Source organism: Dryas octopetala, chromosome 6, assembly GCF_963921425.1.
Source record: "Dryas octopetala chromosome 6, drDryOcto1.1, whole genome shotgun sequence".
Classification (NCBI taxonomy): Eukaryota; Viridiplantae; Streptophyta; class Magnoliopsida; order Rosales; family Rosaceae; genus Dryas; species Dryas octopetala.
The window spans coordinates 3,380,165-3,398,924 of NC_141371.1; the positions used below are offsets into that span (position 1 = coordinate 3,380,165).

The following is an 18,760-nucleotide window of genomic DNA, read 5'->3' on the forward strand; positions in this document are numbered from 1 at the left end:
ATGAAAATATGAATTGGTTTGGTTTTTGCTCAAAACCGGAAACGAACCAATCTAATCACTTTGGATTTCTTTCGAAATAAAAACCGACCAAACCAATTCATTCATTGTCGGTTTGGTTTGCACAATTTAAATGGTTTAGGGAGAGAAGACAAAGAAATAAAGAAAAAGACAATAGAGATATGAAGATGAATTAGAGAAAAATATGAAAATAATAAAATGAAGAAAACTTGCGAAGTAACAAAGCAGATATATGCATTACATAAGCGGGAGGAAATAGACATGTAATGGGTATGATAATATAAGATCTTATTTCGTTTGGTTCGATTTAGAGAGTTTGCAAATAGTTTAAACCCCGTAATTTATGAACCGATGAGCATTTTTTTCCCCTTAAAAACCGAACCATAAACGATAAACCCGGTTTCGTCGGTTTAATCGATACTCAACATTCACCAAAGCACTTGGAGTCTCTGGCCATTTGCCACGCGTGAGAGCTTAATTGGATGATGTGGCAATAGGATGAACCATGTCCGCAGGCTCCGAGATGTGACTGGGATCTGGCCACGCCTTCTCGACACCAAACTCACCGAACCCAAAAGCTTTATAAGACTCAGTCATGTCCAACACACTCTCTCAATGTCTTTCTCGTCTGTGACAATAAGCAGCAATAATGGGCGGAAAGCTGGATTCCGAAGCAACGATCCAGATCAACGCTCTGAAATTCACGTACCCAGGGATCAACGGCCACCCGCCGCCGGGCGCCAAGCCTCTGATCGACGACTTCTCCCTTACCCTCAACGCCGGCGACCGATGCCTCCTCGTGGGATCCAACGGCGCAGGGAAGACGACGATCCTGAAGATCCTGGGAGGCAAGCACATGGTGGACCCCCACATGGTCCGCGTGCTGGGCCGGTCGGCTTTTCACGACACCGCCCTCACCGGCTCCGGCGACCTCTCCTATCTGGGTGGAGAGTGGAAGCGAGATGTCGCTTTTGCCGGGTTTGACGTTCCTATACAAATGGACGTCTCGGCTGATAAATTGATAAATGGGGTTTCGGGGATTGACCCGGAAAGGAGAGCCGAGCTGATGAAGGTGTTGGATATTGATCTTTCATGGAGGATGCACAAGGTGTCGGATGGTCAGAGAAGACGGGTGCAGATCTGCATGGGGCTGCTCAGGCCATTCAAGGTACTACATTACTTGGTTATTCGTTTGGTTTTTGATTTGTGGTGATTTCTAGTTTGTGCTCGCAATGTGTTTGATTAATTGTTTGTGTGGTTGAATTTTAGGTGCTTCTTCTTGATGAGATAACAGTGGACCTTGATGTGCTAGCAAGGGCGGACCTTCTCATGTTTTTGAGAAAGGAATGTGAAGAGAGAGGTGCTACTATCATTTATGCTACGCATATATTTGATGGGTTGGAGAATTGGCCCTCACACATTGTGTATGTGGCTAATGGGAAGCTGCAATTGTCAATGCCCATGGATAGAGTGAAGGAGATGTACAAGTTGTCACTCATGGTGAGTCAAAAACTCAAAAGGGTCTTTGCTTGCTTTCCAAGTATTTGCTGCTGCTTCCATTTACTGAGATTTGATTTGATTTGCAGAGAACAGTTGAGAGTTGGCTGAGGAAAGAACGCGATGAGGAGAAGAAGAGAAGGAAAGAGAGAAAGGCAAGAGGGCTTCCTGAGTTTGAACAACGAATTGAGGGAGGCAGTGCTGTTGTTCGTTCAGTGAATAACGGTTGGGCAGCAGGACGCCTCAACTCCACCGTTGCCGGAGAAGAGAACTTCGTCTTCAGCTCAAACAGAGTCCTCAGGCAATAATAGATACTCTGCCAATGTGAGTCTAGGGGGTCTCCAATGACAACAGAATTAGAATATGCTGCCTCTGCTTTGTTATATTGTAATTCAGTGATGTGAGATTATGTGAGAAAATGCTGAGTTTGGCTTTTCTCCATAAGTAGTAGTAATATTTAATGTATACCATCATATAGCTCTGGGAATTGAGTCCTTGAATATTTCATTGAAATTTAGTTTGTATTCAATTTTTGTGTGTATACCATCATGCATGGAAAAGAAAATTAATAAAATTTCTGTTTTACCCCCAACTCTTTTTTATTTTTCTTGAAGACTTGGAACTTTAAAAATCAGTGGTCCATGACCATGTCATATCATAGTTGACCAAAACCAAATTGATTCGATTAGGTTTGAAGTTTGGAATTGGGATTTGGGGGACGTGTGGTTTGAAGTATACAGCTAGCTTAAGCTTATATTATAGGGGCTGGCTTTGGCTGTCCTTACAACTTGTCTAAGCAAAGGAACCATCAGTTCAGCACTCACACATGGTTTTTTGTGAAAATGGACTTCCGTTGACAATTAAGAATCCATTACATCATTACATCACATAGAAGGAGAGGAGTAAGCCAATTTGGCTCCTTGTCAATCCAAGTATGAAAACCATGAACAGATTAAGAAAACTTGGCCAAACATGATTGCACTTCTTCTACCAAAACACGATCCACACCATCAATGCAAGCATAAGCATCGACCAAGCGTATATTATCCACAAGCTAGCATTATAGTAGGTGTATCCATCTTTCCACCGTGTGATTGTTTTCTCTGATGCAAAATCTGCTAGAATATTACTTCGTCGCCGCTGGGGCGCATGAAAAGTAGTAAAAGGAGATTTGAGTTGTTGTATGAGGGTCAAGAGATCATCACGCATTGTGGATTCCAAAGAATTATCAACATGCTTGGTGATATTGGGAAACCAGCCACCAACGCCGCTGCTCTGGCTGCCGACATAATAATCATCATCATTACCAGTACTAGTATTAGAGTCGTAGGAGGCGTAGTACCATTCACAGATGACTCTAACAATAGCCATGACATATAAACCACAGTCATAAAGATTTGTTTGCCGCGGCATACGCAATTCTTCTCTATAACAAGGGTACTCATGGTGATGATGATGATGATCACTGGAGCAGTAATTGTGGTGGTACTGATGATGATGATCCGAGGTTGGCGGTGCAGCCACATGTTTCTTAACAGCTCCATAAAGCCTCCTGGCAACCAAACGGTTGAGACTCCCCGCGCTGTCATAATGCAGAAACGCATTTGGTTTTCTGTAGTAGACGAGCAAGCTCCAATGAGTTCCGCCATCGATTTTACTCACATCTTGGTTATTATTGACGGTAAAAATGACAAGTTGCTTTTGAGCCACTTGATGAGACTCCTCAAAGCCTTTGAAGCTCTCAGAATCTTGGCAGTTGGCCAGCCAATAGGAGACAGTAGGTGAAACCAGAAGGATGTCTCCTGAATTGGACATGGCGGACTGGAGGAAATTAAGATAGCAGAAGTAGAATTCAATAATGCAATCATTCAAGTAATGGGGGCCTCTCAGCAGATCCAAGTCGGACCTTCTCAGCACAACACCATGGTAACACAAAACCTCTTCGTCCTCGTCCTCGTCCTCGTCCTTGTCCTCCATACCAAAAACCTCCATAACAAAATCATCCACCACACCAAAAACATCCATAACAATATTATCCATCGATTGATCTAGCTTCTTCTCTGCGACTGCGAGTACTGGTGGCCGGCTGGGGTGGGTTTATATGTGAAATCTGCAGGTTATATAAGTAATGACTTGTAAGACAAGAATTATATGAGCAAGGGTTTCCCAAATCCCATTTACTATAGGAGACCACCACGACACATGGGTTTACTTTCTATTCAACTTTTCCTTCCAGGGCTAGGTTTCCTCTCACAGAGATTCAACCTTCAGTTTGGAGTATTTTATTATTATTATTATTTTGTGAATCCTTGAAGTTTGGAGTTTGGACAAGCAAACATTAGTCTTGAACTTCAAGAATTCAGATTTACAGAAAAAAGTCTCGGATTAATTAATCATAATCTATAAATAATTAATTAATCAAAAAATTAAAGTTTAGTCATTCTAACATTTCTTATTTAGAAAAAAATCTCATTTGTCTTGTCAAAAAAATATGTTATTATTTTCACAATCGAATTATAAATATTATAGTATTGAATTTGTAATTTTATGGCTTCAATGTGAAAAGTCATCCACGTAGTACATTGATTAAAATTGAGGTACTCGGTAGCATTGCATGAAACCAACCGCTCTGAGAAACAAACCAATTGCAAATCATCTTTCAAGGATCAAATTTACAAATGGATAAAGAATTGAAACCAAGAAAAACTAAATTTTATTGACAATTCATGAATAATTCACCCCACAGCATCCACACAACTCTCAACAAAAGTGGATCCTTCAAGTAATGATTTAATATCCATTGATGGGAAAGTACCCTAAAGAAAAACAGATGGATTGTATGCAGACTGTAAAATTCTTGAATTATTTAACATCTACAGGGCCAAAGGCCATCAATCACTTTGTAATAATAATAATCATAATATCCTAAACACATACATTCTCTAGACAGCAACATTGTAAGAAATTCATAAACATGATATTGGAGCAAGCATTCCACTCTGAGACATTGCAAACAAGAGGTTGCCGCAAGATTACTGATCATTTTAAGCCTGTGCAAAAAAGGTAAATATAAGCAACCAATTAAGTAAACATGAATCTGAAAACCATAAGCATCATTTCTGCAATTAAGAAACAGGAGCTACCTTGTTTGCAATATTGTTGGAGAGCCAGTCAAGACCCTCATAGAGTCCTTCTCCAGAGGTGGCACATGTACTTTGGATATACCTGCAGAATAATACACAATGCATCAGATCCCATCAACGATCAATTTATATACATATACAAGTAAATTAGTAATTGTAGAAAGGAGGGTTGGAGGGTTCATGAAAGTACCAGTGGCGTTGACGAAGTGAGTGGAGACCAAGTTTGTCAGTGATTTCAGCAGCATTCATGGCATTTGGAAGATCCTGCTTGTTAGCGAACACAAGCAGTACAGCATCCCTCAATTCATCCTACAGATTAAAGGGGCCGAAATCACTTTACAAGCAATATAAACTGTGTTTGAAATTCACATACTACAATTGAACCTTTCATAACCTTTATATCAATTCAAATGAGTTTCCTTAAAGTAAATTCCTAAACTTCCCACAAGTAATGACAGAAATTTTTAATTATGTGTTGCTAATTATTAGGTTGAAATTTCACTCAAGAGCCCAAGCAAAAGAAATAGCAAAGCCTTCTCATGTTTTAGTACCTCATTCAACATCCGGTGCAGCTCATCCCTGGCCTCAACAACACGGTCACGATCATTGCTATCAACCACAAAAATGAGCCCTTGTGTATTTTGGAAGTAGTGTCTCCACAAAGGTCGAATCTGGATGACACCAAAACACACATAATGCACATGTAAGAGGCCACATTTTTCAAAAGTAATCATTGTCACAAATGCATAAATAAGCAAATATGTGGATCGGTTAAAAATGACTATACGCACAATTGAATAATTAAAAAAAGAAAGGGAGAAGATTAGCATGAGCATATAGTATAGAATAGAATGTCTGCCACAGCATGGACAGTATTTCCCGTATATCACAAGGAAAAACTAAAAATTACAAGTTGGCATAAGTAGATGTAGCTTATGATTATGTTATGTGCAGATGGAGGAACAACTAATCAGCACAAGACCGTCAATAAGCACATGCATCACCATTAACCACAGACATAGAGAAAACTGATGCAAAGCATGTGCCCCTAACACAAACACAGATGACTACAAGTTCCTCATAAAAGAAAATCTACTTTTATAATAGAAGAAACATCATCAAATCATCACACAACTTTCCACAAGCACAAAACATGTATTTTCATCCATGCATATATGAATGCAAACATGTATTTTCATACATGTGTGCATACATACATAGAAGAAATGTCTGCCACAGCATGGATATCATTATATATAGCCAAATGGAAAACTGAAATAAGGCAGGCCAGCCCAGGCAGATGTAGCTCATAATACAAACCCAGTAACAAAACATCTAATAAGCACGATATCAACAGCTGCATCTATACACAAATCAGCATACAAATCAAATGTGAAAATGTATGCCACAATGTGGAAAGCTTTTCCTCACATTTATAAAAGGAAAAACTTGAAAGACAAGGCGGCAACAACTGATCTAGCTTATGTTTGTGTTCTGTGCTAATGTAGCAAATCGAGTCAGCACAAGACCGTCATAAGCACTAGCATTCTCAGAAACTACATCCATACACAATTCAGAATGTAAGGGCACATGTGAAATGTATGCCACAGCGCAGATAGCTTTTCCTCACATTAATTAAGGAAAAACTTGAAAGACAAGGTGGCAACAATTGATCTAGCTTATGTTTGTGTTCTGTGCTAATGTAGCAAATCTAGTCAGCACAAGACCGTCATAAGCACTTGCATTCTCAAAAACTATATCCACACATAATTCAGCATGTATAGGCACATGTGAAAGAACTGCCACAACTTGGATAGCTTTCACTCATATTAATTAGGAAAAGCTTGAAAGACAAGGTGGCAATAGTAGATATAGATTAGGATTTTTGTTGTGTGGTAATGGAGCAAAATCTAAGATATAGCCTAGGTTTTTTTTTTTTTTGGAGGCAAAATCTATTCAGCACATGACCGTCCATAAGCACTTACATCCTTAACAGCTAACCCAAATAATTACAATGTATGTGCACTTATACATGACCTAGAATTGCACTACAAAAACAAAAGGGTATACAAAATGCACCAAAGCTTTGCACATGTACAGAAGGTGAACTTTTGAAAGATGGACAATATATGCAAATTTAAATATTAATAAAGCACTAATTGGATCTAGGCCTTAAGACAGTTTCATCATTATGAAAATTAAATCTAATGTTAATAAATTCACAAACCTTGTCCTGGCCCCCAACATCCCAAACTGTAAAGCTAATGTTCTTGTATTCCACAGTTTCAACATTGAATCCTGAATAAAATTGCAGAGAGATATAGGTCACTAAAACTAAAAAAAAAAGTATACTATAATAGTTGTACACTAATCATGTTAAAGAAAAATGCAACTGCAAATGATATTGTTAACGCATACCAATTGTAGGAATGGTGGTCACAATCTCTCCGAGCTTGAGCTTGTACAAGATGGTAGTTTTACCCGCAGCATCAAGACCGACCATAAGAATTCGCATTTCTTTCTTTGCAAAAAGCCGACTGAACAACTTGGTGAATGACAACCCCATTTTGTAAATTTCAACTGCATTCAAAATTCAGAGTTAGATACCAGTTCGATGTGGATTTTCCAAACATAGTGCATCAACAAAATTTCGAGTAACAATATATAAATTTAAAGATCTGAAATAAAAAAAGGCTGAGCATAAAAACTAAACATTGCATTTAATAAAAACCAAATGTAGCTAAGCAAACAATTACATTTCTCTCAACATGCCCAACCTAAAACAAATAGGGACAAATATTATCTTTTATTTTTGTTGGCATACAGGCATTTTTTCCAGATCAAAGAGACAAAAGTCCTTTATTTTCTTTTTTGGATTTCCATCCTATATATAATTCAACTTTCAATGCATCAAACAATGAAACAAATTACATTCAGAACAACCGAAACTAAAGCAATAATAACAGATCGGACACCAAATGTAAAAGCAGCCTTAAACTCAAATTAAAAAAACAAAATCTTAACCTGAAATTTCATGCAAAAATTGAAATAACAATAGAAGCAGATTCAGATCTAAACCCAAAACCAGATCCAGATTTAAACGTCAAGAAACAACGCACTAATCATATCCCAAAACAACGCTAATCAATTGATTATGAACCAAAAGTACGCTGACCTGATAATCATACACCGAAATCGCAGTGACCCATTCATTATAAACCAAAATTAAACAGCCCATTTGAACGATATGACAAACACACAGATACATGCAACTAGAGAGAGCGATATACCTTGGAGGGGGCAGATCTGAGAAGCTGCCCTAGAGAGAAATGAGAGGGACAAAGATAAATGGGCTCCAGAAGGAGGCTGTTTGGGATTTAAATATACGGTCGGAGATAACGATCGTTTTAACGGCGTTCGGTGCACGTGAAAGATTTGAATGACGTTATTGAAACGTCAGGTACTGTTAGGGTTTGAGTGAGGAGTCCGTCTATTTGTATTGTGTGGTAAGGTGTAGAGTTGGGGGTGCGCGCGCGCTCCAATCTGAGCCCCATAGTCCGAGAGAGAAGGTTATCTTATGTAAAATACGGAATTAGGCACATCGAAACACACGTATTTTAGGGGTAATTACACGGATTTAGGATTTACCAAAATTACCCCTCACTCTTATACCCTTTCCTAATGGCATAAGAATAATTAGACCGGTTTTTATTTTCATTTATAGCTAATAAACATTTTAATGATAATTGAAATTCGTTCATTCTAATGGAGATATTTAGTAAATACTTTAATATATAAGAACGTCACATTTCGCTTCATTTTCATTTTGATTATGATTCAAACTACAAATGTCCTGAACAAACCATCTATGTTCTTTTGGATTTTCAATCTTCGACTCAAGAACGTGACTTCCATGTTCACTAAAGATGTTCACCGACCAAAACTAGATGAGTGCAACTGGTATGGTACGCGTCGAACATGTTCTGTTGAAGTGTAACTCAACCATGTTATGCTTTCATCTGCTAAAGCCCGTAGCGTTTAAGCAATGAGGTCGATCATATTTCTTGGCAAAAAAATATATTGCAATCACTTCAACATTGTATATATTCAATTATGTTATTCTTTGAAGGAGAACATGCATGGCTACTAATTAATTAATTGGCTAGTAATGTGCGTTTGATTCAACAAGAAATATAGTAAATGGGAGGTTGGGGATTGATGATGTGATGATGATCAATCACAAGAATTGAGACATAAGAAATCACAAATTTTGGAGTTTAAAACGAAAGTCTCACTAGAAATAAATCACATTACAAGTACGTACGTTAGACAAACACTAAACAAGCGACTAATATGACATGATCATGAGATGCTGAAAATGGTATCAGGTGATTGTTCCTGAAGACATTTCCAAAAATGCAGCTCAAGGAAAAGCAGAAAAACTAGGTTTGTTCCATGTTCACCATGCTGTGTGAGCTTCATGCATGGAGACGTGGATATTTGAGCATTCAACAACATATAGCCTATGGCTGCAGTTCCAAGTCGTTTTTGGTGTCCTTGGCATCTGGCTTGGTTGTTTCTTTGGTTTCGTTCTGAAGCTTCGCCGCCTCCTTGTTCTTCCCCCAAAGAACAGTGTACAGCCCGGCAACAATCAAGATAGACCCTACAGCACTAGATCAACCATATGAAGTACAACTCAATTAGTATGTCATGATCGAATTTTTTTTTCTTATTTAAGTACAAATGACATTATTCAAGTAAGTGGCCAAAAAAAAAGACATTATTCAAGTAAACTAGCTAATAGTGTCATATGTATGATTAAGAAGATTGCAGCATAAGAAATCAAAGCATATTCATAACAAAAATTCAAAAAGAATTAATTGAACATTGTAGATGATCGAGTAAACTGTATACGTACGTTCCAACAAATAATTGCTCACTAAGCAGAGCCCAACTTGCAATGGCCACTATAATCAGCAGCAAGGGACTGAACACTGAGACATAAAGAGCACCTTTTCTCTGAATGGTCCAGGAAGTAAGGAAAAAAGCTAGTGCAGAGCCCAAAATTCCCTGAAATCAGTATCTTCATGATTTAGTATGTACTAAATTTTGATGGTTAATAATTCATGAATAAGTAATGTTATTTGACAAGTAATAACTAATAAGTTGATCAGATGAGTGAAAATTGGGATCGAAAGTCTTCAAAGGTTAATTAACTTAATTGTGCTCCCAAAATTGAAAAACCCTTTAAATTTTTGGATTTGGGGTCTTGATCCTTTGATATATATATACATATATATATATATTCAAGAAAAATGTGGAGGTGGGTCAAGATCATAATTAAGTTTATAAGAGCCTATATATGCCTTATGTTTAGAGAATCTCAAGGCCTATATATCTACTAAGAGACAAATCCTACATAAAATGTTAATTAACTTGTTATAAATAAGCAATTAAAGTGATGAAACATACTGAGTAGAGACTTGCAACAAGCCACGTGGGTTTGGCCAATGACCATGCAGATGCACGGTGTTCAACAATTACGCCAATGATCCCACACTCAAAGCTGGCCATGAGACACATCAATGTGGTGCTTGTATAAGGAGCTGGAAACTTCTCACTCACTTTTGCCTGAAATTGAACAAAGAAAGTCATGAAAACAGTACATTAATTATTACGTACGTGTTCAGAGAGATACACACATTCACCTGTTACACAGTAAGTTTTGCTCGAAAAGTTGAGTACTACTTACTTGGATGATGAACCACATTGCCCAACCTAAGGTGCTTATGAGTACTAAAAGAGGGCCCACAAAGGAGTCTGCTTTGTTGCTGGAATTGTTCTCTCCCATTCTCTGAGCATATGTCCAGTGAATTTTGGATTCACCTAAACCCATGTTGTGTCCATGGTAAAACGACAGTAACATGGCTCCACATACACACACAGCTGTTCCTACCACCTTACCCAACCCAGCTTTACTATTGAGTTTTGCAGATTCTTGTCTGAAATTAATTAAAATTGTATTCAATTTCACATTGAAACAATGCTATTGACGCTCCATTTTAGCATACTGCACTCCCCTTCTAGGAGTGAAAATGAAAGAGAAAGAGATACATATAATATATGTAGTACCTGAAAAGCAGTGCAAGGATAAATGTCATTGCTGGGAGTGTATTGCTCAATGCACATGCAATGGTTGCGGTGGACTGCTTTAAACCAACAAAATAAAAAACCTGGTTTGCAGTTGCCCTGCATTTTGGTAAACTCGATCAATTTATTGCTTAATTATATATTTGTATAGAAATCAACAACTTGGATGTCAAACACTTACCCAGTTAAGGAGCATAAGAAAATCTGGAAAAGAATAGGCATTGTGATCCTGGGTCGACTTGTAACTGTTTTCCTATTAGAAACATAAGAAAAAAACAAGATGATGTAAATTGATTAACTTTCCCTAAATTCGAATGAGAAGAACACTTACAAAATTTGAGTAAACATTCTACTAACTAAATAAAGATCATAAAACTAATTACTAGCTAACTGAAGATTTTTCAAATTAGCCAAATAACTGTAATATTACCTAACTTTTAACCAAGGGTTGACAAAATGAGTGTAATACATGCTAAATCTTTATGTTGTAAAACTTTAATTTTTGTACACTATTTGTCTACGTTTTTCTCATCACGTGTTTAGGATTTTGTATACGTTTTTCTTTTCCCTTCATATGTTAAGTCATCTAATAAGTATCGTAATGATGTTTATAGGTAAATAAAGTGTCTTTCATTTTTGCAATACAACTTGTACGTCAATTGGTCAGTTGTTATGAATAATATATCATATTCGTTCACTCTTTTATATTATTGTGATTAATTTCTAGATATGCTTAAGCCTCGGGTATTAATTAATGATCAGCCAGCAAAAAGAAGGAAAGGACAAATGGGTTGTATATGACATGGCAGCCATGCATGGCTTTAGTGACTGTGACTCAGGCCACTCGTTCAATTAAGAGTTTATAAGACCAAAAGTTGACTGAAAGACAGAAAAAAAGTTGACATACTTTTCAGGCATGGCCTGATCGATCTGCGTTTATTGCATGGCCTGATCAATTCAGATCTAATTAAATTCTTTAACAGAGTTCTCAAATTTCCGATTTTCCAAGAAAAACAACTGATCGATATTGAACTATTTTTTTTCTTCTTCTAATTATGTCTAATATTTAACTTTTCATTTGTGGATAAGAAAAATTTTCAAGAGGTTACATCAGCAAACAATTTCAATTTGATATATAATAGCAAAAGATAAAGTAAACAATTATTGATCTTATTTCTCTGTTCAACCTGTTCTTTTCTTCTTCATTTTTCTTTTCAGTATCCAGAGTCAGACATAACCGAAATCAAACAGTTAGTTGTTTACTTGTTTATAATATGGAAATTGACTTCGATCTGTAGAATATATGGAAAAACAGGGCATGCAGCTTATATAGACATGGAAAAATTGATCCCTATTTGACTCAAATATATTAAACAAGTTACAGAGTCAAAACCCACTAGTTTTGACGCTTGCACTGAAGAAAAATAAAACAAAAAACAAAACCCAATTATATATAGTTACTCCATAGCAACCCAGCTAGCATTTAAATTTGGTCATGCATGCATGATATATCAATCTCAAATCTGAGTACTTTATTTTACCAAAAAAAAAAGTTGGTACTTTACCATTCCATCCAATAAGCAAAAGGAGCAATGGCAATGGTGGCGAAGATTTGGCGGTAAGAAACAAGAACAAGAGGGTTCAAGTCAGATTCCAAAGCCAGCTTTGAAGTGATGTTCATTCCTGCATAGCAGAGTTGGGCAAACACCATGGCCAAAAATGGCATATACTCACCAAAAATATCATGACCAGCCATAGTAAATTTGTAATATATATAGTACTGCTTTCTTTGTACTATATGTACAGAGAGGCCAGTCAAGTACTACGTAGCTAGAGAGAATGAGAGAGACAGAGAGATCGATCTGAAGATCGAGGATGAGAAGTTTTGGGAGGTGTACGTTTAAATAGCTAGGAAAGGGTGCAACAGAAAGCTGCATTGAAGAGAATCTTATTGCGTGAAAAATAAGAGAAAAGGAAAGCCGTTGAAGATCGATTTGATTTCTTGCAACACTTGGGCTCATGCATGCGGCGGGTACATGCACTACATGTCCATTCGGGGTTGCCTCTGTCACTTTAAAGGCGCTTTCAGTTTTTGTCTTTTCAAGAAACTATTGCGTGAGCGCCACCCAAGTTGAGCTTCTAGGCTTGCCCAACAACATGAACTAGTCATTAAAACTAGCTCCTTCATTTCTAACAAGCACTTCTGGACTCTAGCTTCTTATTCAATGCTACAATATCGTTTAAATGTTTAATTAATCACTATTATGACAATTATTCCACAGTTTCACACTGTGAATCTCCACAACAGGTTTAAATATGAATCCAAATTCAAATTGTGAATCAAACACTAATTAATATAAGATTCTAACTAAACTATCTGACAAGAGTATTTTTAATGGTCTTTAATTCAGTCTATATGTGTTGGCTCGCGGCTTTAATTTCGTCAATCTGTCAATCTACCACCAACCACAGTTAAGTTATTAAAGTAAAGAAACGTACACCCTATTTTCATGGATCTGCCAGCTAGAAGATTATATTAGCTATAATTTGCAAAGAGTATATTAATTTCCTATAATATATAGGTCTTCATCACCCATTAGTCATTACCGCATATACATAAGGGTCATTGTCAATTTTACATGAATTTCCTCATATAACATTTTGAAAGAGACTTGAACTTAAGATTACTTATTCTTTACAAAGAAGTTCTATACAACTATAAATTGAACTAATCACATGTCCTAATTAATGACTAATATAACCTAAAATTGAATGAATAACTTTTTGTACATATTCTTAAAATATGACCTATATATATGTATATGACATCCTCATTTCCGTTACATCCCACTTTCAAGCTGGCAAATAGAAATATATTATATATAAATTAAGGAATATGTCCTCATGATTCATCACTCTTTTTCATCAGTTTCTCTTCACACACTCCACCAATTACGATCCAAATATTGGTACGTTTTGTAGCGTGGCTTAAAGTTTTTTAGTTCAAAAAGAAAAAGATAGAATGTTGACTAGTGTGAAGGAATTACTGCTCAATTCTCAATTTCTCAAGTGCTCCAAACTCTGACACTAACTAAACACACACAATTAAGCTAACCCACAAACAATTGGTTAGCTTAATTGTGGGTTATGTGCTCTACTTGAGTTTGGGCCTCATCCCTCTATATATATGTTGGGCTCGGATAAGATCAAGGTCATATTAATGCCCGGCCCATAATTCCAGTAAGCCCATAGCGACGCTTGACACATAGGTCAACGAGTCAACGACCACAATCCACAAATGACAAAAAATGATGTTATGTTTTTTTTTTTTGGCCACTAACATGATCTTATATTCTTATGTTTAGAGAGATGAAGTCCACAGGAATTCGATCTCGTACGCGGTGCTTAAATTACGGACTTCATTTTGACACCGTCCGATCAGTTGAACGGCTCAAGTTTAATGTGAGAACCAAAAACTTATTTAGAGAGGTGAACTGGTTGTCTACTTGTCTCATTTTACTATTTCTATGACTGACTTTGTTTAACTTAAATTATAGTGTTACGATGTAAGTTAACATGCTTCTCGTAAATACATTGGAGAGAAATTTATTTGTGTGTAGTTGAGTCGGTGAATTTTTTTCTTTTTTCTTTTTTCAAGTAAAACCAAAGCAATAATTATTATTATTAGAACGCTGGCAGTTGGATCATATGTCCTCCACTTCATAGACCATTGCCGACACTCGACAGGCCCGATATTTAACAACACAACCATATCATAGTTCAATCCTAAATAAATTAGTAAAAAGAAAAAAAATCGAAAAATAGCAAATATATATTTTATCATTTACCAAAAAAAACAAGAAACACCAACTATATTATTAAGCAGTGACAAGGGAGAGAGAGTATCTATGTGCAGGGTATGGCTTGCTCCGAGTCTTTGAGTCTCACTCTCAGAGTCTTGGCGGCTTTGGTTTTGATTGGTCTTTCAATCTCGGTTGTTGGCCAAAGTCATACTCATACACAGCCCATCATCTTCAACTTCGGGGACTCCAACTCGGACACGGGTGGACTCGTCGCCGGACTCGGCTACTCAATCACCCTTCCCTATGGCCGCACTTTCTTCCGCAGATCCACCGGTCGAATGTCCGATGGACGCCTCGTCATCGACCTCCTCTGTAAGTGGACCCCACACTTCAAATTTTAATATTATTGTTATTACTATTATTATTATTGTATTCATATTACGTGCCGACCTCGGACCTCCTATGTCGCCAATGGCCGCTGTTCCGGGGGTGTCTTTTAGTTTAGTTTCTTTTTCGAGTTTGAGGTTAGTGTTCAGTGAGTATACGACGTCGTTCCATGAACGCTATTATGTCATATCTGTATTCTGTGTATGTGATGGCCTCATCAGCTGGGGCCCACGCTAACGTAGAATCTCTCGTGATCGAGATTGATCCTCAATTTTTGTTTTTGGTAAATAATTGACCTCAATTTTCGAGGTAGAGTAATGTGAACTGTAATTAATAAACTGATGAAGGTGGGACCCGCCTACTGCTTTGTGTTTCTAACCATAGTGCAGCTCTTACTCGCACATTTGTGTCAAAATTGCCCTTTTTGACCTATATATTTCAATATTTGCTACCTCCTCCTCCATTGGTGAAGCTCTTATAAAAGTATAAAACACATAAATAATTAAATATATAAAACAGGCCAAATATTATTTTATTAATTTATTAAAAGAAACTTTATTGTATTTGATGAAATAATGAAAATGTTAGATTTTTTTATTGGTTGAATAGTAAGTGGGTTCTAATTTGTTCTAATTTGATATTAGATCAAATATGCGGTATATATCATGATTTTTCTTTGAATTAAATTTAACTATGAATTTACCTTATTCATTGGAAGTCCAAAATCTGATATGACACTACAAATCAAGTTTGCCTTATCATTTGCCCTATCCATTGGTGATACTCTAACAAGTCATATGATAAGTCGTCACTAGTCATGTAAACTTTTCTCCACAAATGTTGACAAGGTCATGTTTTCTCGTTTATTTTTTTGGCCATGAGGTCATGTTTTCTTGTTAGATAGCTAAATATGTTATATTATCCGAATGTTAATTTGAATTATGGACCACACGTTCAAACAAACATCAAATTACTGGTTTGAGTGTTAGAGTCTGAGAATAATGTCTAGTAAAAAAACATTACCCTATATAAGGTGTGTATAGGCTTCCAATTTGAATGATTGAATAAATGAATTAATGCTCCATTTAGCCCATATCCTAGTCCCTAGGCCAAAATGGAATCATATAGTGTGTAGTCTTTATCACAAACTTGTTCTTGTTTGTTCTTAAATTCATTTCAAGGTAACAACATGTCAATATGCAATTTAATCAACTCAATACTACAGCCTAGCTAGTATATGATGATTCATGGTCTATAAAATCTTGTGCAGGCCAAAGTTTGAATGGAAGTCTGCTGAGCCCATATCTAGACTCTTTGGCAGGTTCCAAGTTCTCAAATGGGGCAAACTTTGCGATCGTTGGGTCCTCTACCCTCCCTAAACGTATACCCTTTTCTTTGAATATTCAGGTCATGCAGTTCACTCATTTCAAGGCCACTGCAGGTATATTTCTCTTCTTTTATCACATTACATCTATATTTGGAATTTGACTTAATTTCCTTGTTGCTTTGATTGGATATTGAAGATATTGTAGTTGTTACTTGATATGCTGTTATAATATTGCTCAACAGCAAGATTGGGCTGCTTTTTCAAAATATGACAGTGTTCATAAACTTTTTTGCTTCTGAGCACCAGCTGATTACACTATTGCGAAACATGTTTTTAGGTTCAAATCATATGATTACTGATGAAGGTTTTCGGAAAGCACTTTACATGATCGATATCGGACAAAATGACCTTGCTGATTCATTTGCTAGAAACCTTTCATTCATGCAAGTAACAAAGAGAATTCCATCAATTACTACAGAAATCAAGAATGCCGTTAAGGTGAGTCTAGTGTTTGTACAACGATTATACATAAGGCAGGCTGTTGAGAAAATTGCAGAAATCTTTAGCAAAAATTGTTCTGTTAGCACATTTAAGTGACCATATCAGTACTAAAATTTCTACTACATCTTCAATTGTAGACTTTGTATGACGAAGGTGGCAGGAATTTTTGGATACACAATACTGGGCCATTGGGTTGCCTCCCTCAAAAACTTTCATCAGTTCAGAAGAAGGATTTCGATTCACATGGATGTATTTCAAGTTACAATATGGCTGCAAGATTGTTCAACGAAGCATTGCGCTATTTATGCACAGAGATGAGATCTGAATTGAAGGATGCTGTTATAGTTTATGTAGATATCTATGCCATCAAGTATGATCTCATTGCCAACCCAGCCAAATATGGTAAGCCTATCATTTCAGTTCAGGGTTTCTTGCTATCAAATAAGATCTTCTACTGATGTTTGAGGTGCTTATCTGAATTGAAGGATTTATATTGGAAAGAGAATTTAAAAAGTTCACAATGACTCAGTTTTAAGACATAAAGCACAAGACCAGCTCTAAAACGATTAGCAGAGAATTTGAGCTCTCTTGGTATACCACTTATTTGACGAATGATTGTTACCATGTAGGTTTCTCTAGGCCTCAAATGGCATGCTGTGGCAATGGAGGTCCTCCATACAACTACAATGCCGGGGTGACATGTGGTCATCCTGGGTCTCAGGTTTGTGAAGAAGGATCCAGATACATAAGCTGGGATGGAATTCATCACACTGAAGCTGCAAACACCATCATAGCCTCGAAAATACTTTCCATGGCTTATTCTACACCACGCATTCCATTTAATTTTTTTTGTCGCAGTTATTAGTCAGTAGTACATTGAAATCAGTAGTGCCGAATTTAGTGGTTCTTTTGTTTCCACTTCTCTTGTAGAGCACGGAAGCCTCTGGGATTAGCCCAAATGGTGAGGGTGTTGGGAAAAAGAGTTTAGAACTGAATCGATTCCAACTCATTCAATGTAAAAGCATGGTGACATTTTGAAAAGAAAATTTCGGATTAGCTTAAGAGAGCTGCAAACGTCCCAGATTGAAGCTCCCATGGTTTGAAACATTGATATGACTTGTGAGGTTGCCAAGATTAGTTAAAGAGGGTTGAACTTGTGTACATAGATGATCAAGTATATTTATTTTAGTTTATTGAGTAGAAGACTAACATAGAATTTTGCGTCTAAAATAAAGCTAACGCTTCATTGTAACTTCTGTTAAGAATAACACTAATGTGTCACTTAAGTAAATTGAAAAAAGAAAACACAAATTAAAGAAGGATTTTAGGCTTTTTTCTTAAAAAAAAAATAATTTGTGGGGTAAGAGGTTTTGGTGAAACAATAAAAGCATCTTATTTTCTAAAATTGTACTTTCTTGGGTTGGTGAATATAAGAGAAAAAAATATCACTACCATATTTTTATTTATTTATTTTTAGCTTTTAGGGGGAGGAGATATCAAACTTGAGTGCATAAGAGTAAATTCTACCACTCTTCCAACTAGACTGTCTACCAACTGCATCACTACCGTCTTCTTCGTTCCATTTATTATAAGTGAATTTAAAACATTGATGACATAAACCAATATCCTTAACATTATTGTTTTTTTATAATTTAAAACTATTATAAAACTAAATATTGCATTTCATTACAAAAGATTTTTAAATTTGGGACCTCTTCCAAAATTAGTAGAAGAAATACCATTAAACCAATAAGCAATAACTAGTTGGTTATTCCAAAAGTTTTTTTGGAACCATCCTTAGAAATTTAGAATCACTAGAGATTCTAAGCCCAAACAAACATATTGTAAAATTGAAAGTCGTAACTTGTATTGTAGAATTAATATTTTTTGTAAAAATCAATATATGATTGGGGGTTTTAATAATTTCCAAAACT

At 36.5% G+C, this 18,760-nt stretch overlaps 4 protein-coding genes and 1 pseudogene across 4 annotated transcripts; 2 read left to right on the forward strand and 3 right to left on the reverse strand.

Annotated features, from left to right (window-relative positions):
- Window positions 1-571: 571 nt before the first annotated feature.
- ABCI20 (non-intrinsic ABC protein 9) lies at window positions 572-2,107 on the forward strand. Its single transcript, XM_086247148.1, has 3 exons — window positions 572-1,186; window positions 1,288-1,518; window positions 1,605-2,107. Exons 1-3 carry the CDS (start codon window positions 668-670, stop codon window positions 1,821-1,823), a joined length of 969 nt encoding a protein of 322 aa, XP_086103274.1. The 5' UTR covers window positions 572-667; the 3' UTR covers window positions 1,824-2,107.
- Window positions 2,108-2,502: 395 nt separating this feature from the next.
- Window positions 2,503-3,555, reverse strand: LOC147281177 (NEDD8-specific protease 1 pseudogene; annotated as a pseudogene).
- A 650-nt stretch (window positions 3,556-4,205) lies between these two features.
- Window positions 4,206-8,024, reverse strand: LOC147281178 (ADP-ribosylation factor). Its single transcript, XM_086246105.1, has 7 exons — window positions 7,949-8,024; window positions 7,077-7,238; window positions 6,886-6,956; window positions 5,210-5,329; window positions 4,849-4,967; window positions 4,659-4,740; window positions 4,206-4,565 (listed from the first exon to the last, which is right to left on the reverse strand). The coding sequence occupies exons 2-7, from the start codon at window positions 7,222-7,224 to the stop codon at window positions 4,560-4,562; spliced, it is 546 nt and encodes a 181-aa protein (XP_086102231.1). The 5' UTR covers window positions 7,225-7,238; window positions 7,949-8,024; the 3' UTR covers window positions 4,206-4,559.
- A 1,157-nt stretch (window positions 8,025-9,181) lies between these two features.
- On the reverse strand, window positions 9,182-12,833 carry UMAMIT25 (nodulin MtN21 /EamA-like transporter family protein). The gene is made up of 7 exons (XM_086246511.1): window positions 12,374-12,833; window positions 10,990-11,061; window positions 10,791-10,907; window positions 10,411-10,660; window positions 10,131-10,289; window positions 9,577-9,728; window positions 9,182-9,329 (listed from the first exon to the last, which is right to left on the reverse strand). Exons 1-7 carry the CDS (start codon window positions 12,562-12,564, stop codon window positions 9,182-9,184), a joined length of 1,089 nt encoding a protein of 362 aa, XP_086102637.1. The 5' UTR covers window positions 12,565-12,833.
- Window positions 12,834-14,590: 1,757 nt separating this feature from the next.
- Window positions 14,591-17,993, forward strand: LOC147281180 (GDSL-like Lipase/Acylhydrolase superfamily protein). Its single transcript, XM_086248424.1, has 5 exons — window positions 14,591-14,983; window positions 16,269-16,439; window positions 16,663-16,823; window positions 16,964-17,228; window positions 17,456-17,993. Exons 1-5 carry the CDS (start codon window positions 14,728-14,730, stop codon window positions 17,689-17,691), a joined length of 1,089 nt encoding a protein of 362 aa, XP_086104550.1. The 5' UTR covers window positions 14,591-14,727; the 3' UTR covers window positions 17,692-17,993.
- Window positions 17,994-18,760: the final 767 nt, after the last annotated feature.

Coding starts and splice junctions, on each gene's coding strand:
- LOC147281178 (XM_086246105.1), bottom strand. CDS start 7,224: ATGGGGTTGTCATTCACCAAGTTGTTCAGTCGGCTTTTTGCAAAGAAA. Junction 5,330..6,885: donor ATGTTGGGGGCCAGGACAAG/GTTTGTGAATTT, acceptor GGTGTCATCCAG/ATTCGACCTTTGTGGAGACA. Junction 4,741..4,848: donor TCACTTCGTCAACGCCACTG/GTACTTTCATGA, acceptor ATTATTCTGCAG/GTATATCCAAAGTACATGTG.
- UMAMIT25 (XM_086246511.1), bottom strand. CDS start 12,564: ATGGCTGGTCATGATATTTTTGGTGAGTATATGCCATTTTTGGCCATG. Junction 11,062..12,373: donor TTTGCTTATTGGATGGAATG/GTAAAGTACCAA, acceptor TGTTTCTAATAG/GAAAACAGTTACAAGTCGAC. Junction 9,330..9,576: donor GAGCAATTATTTGTTGGAAC/GTACGTATACAG, acceptor TGGTTGATCTAG/TGCTGTAGGGTCTATCTTGA.
- LOC147281180 (XM_086248424.1), top strand. CDS start 14,728: ATGGCTTGCTCCGAGTCTTTGAGTCTCACTCTCAGAGTCTTGGCGGCT. Junction 16,440..16,662: donor TCATTTCAAGGCCACTGCAG/GTATATTTCTCT, acceptor ACATGTTTTTAG/GTTCAAATCATATGATTACT. Junction 17,229..17,455: donor TGCCAACCCAGCCAAATATG/GTAAGCCTATCA, acceptor GTTACCATGTAG/GTTTCTCTAGGCCTCAAATG.
- ABCI20 (XM_086247148.1), top strand. CDS start 668: ATGGGCGGAAAGCTGGATTCCGAAGCAACGATCCAGATCAACGCTCTG. Junction 1,187..1,287: donor GGCTGCTCAGGCCATTCAAG/GTACTACATTAC, acceptor GTTGAATTTTAG/GTGCTTCTTCTTGATGAGAT. Junction 1,519..1,604: donor TGTACAAGTTGTCACTCATG/GTGAGTCAAAAA, acceptor TTTGATTTGCAG/AGAACAGTTGAGAGTTGGCT.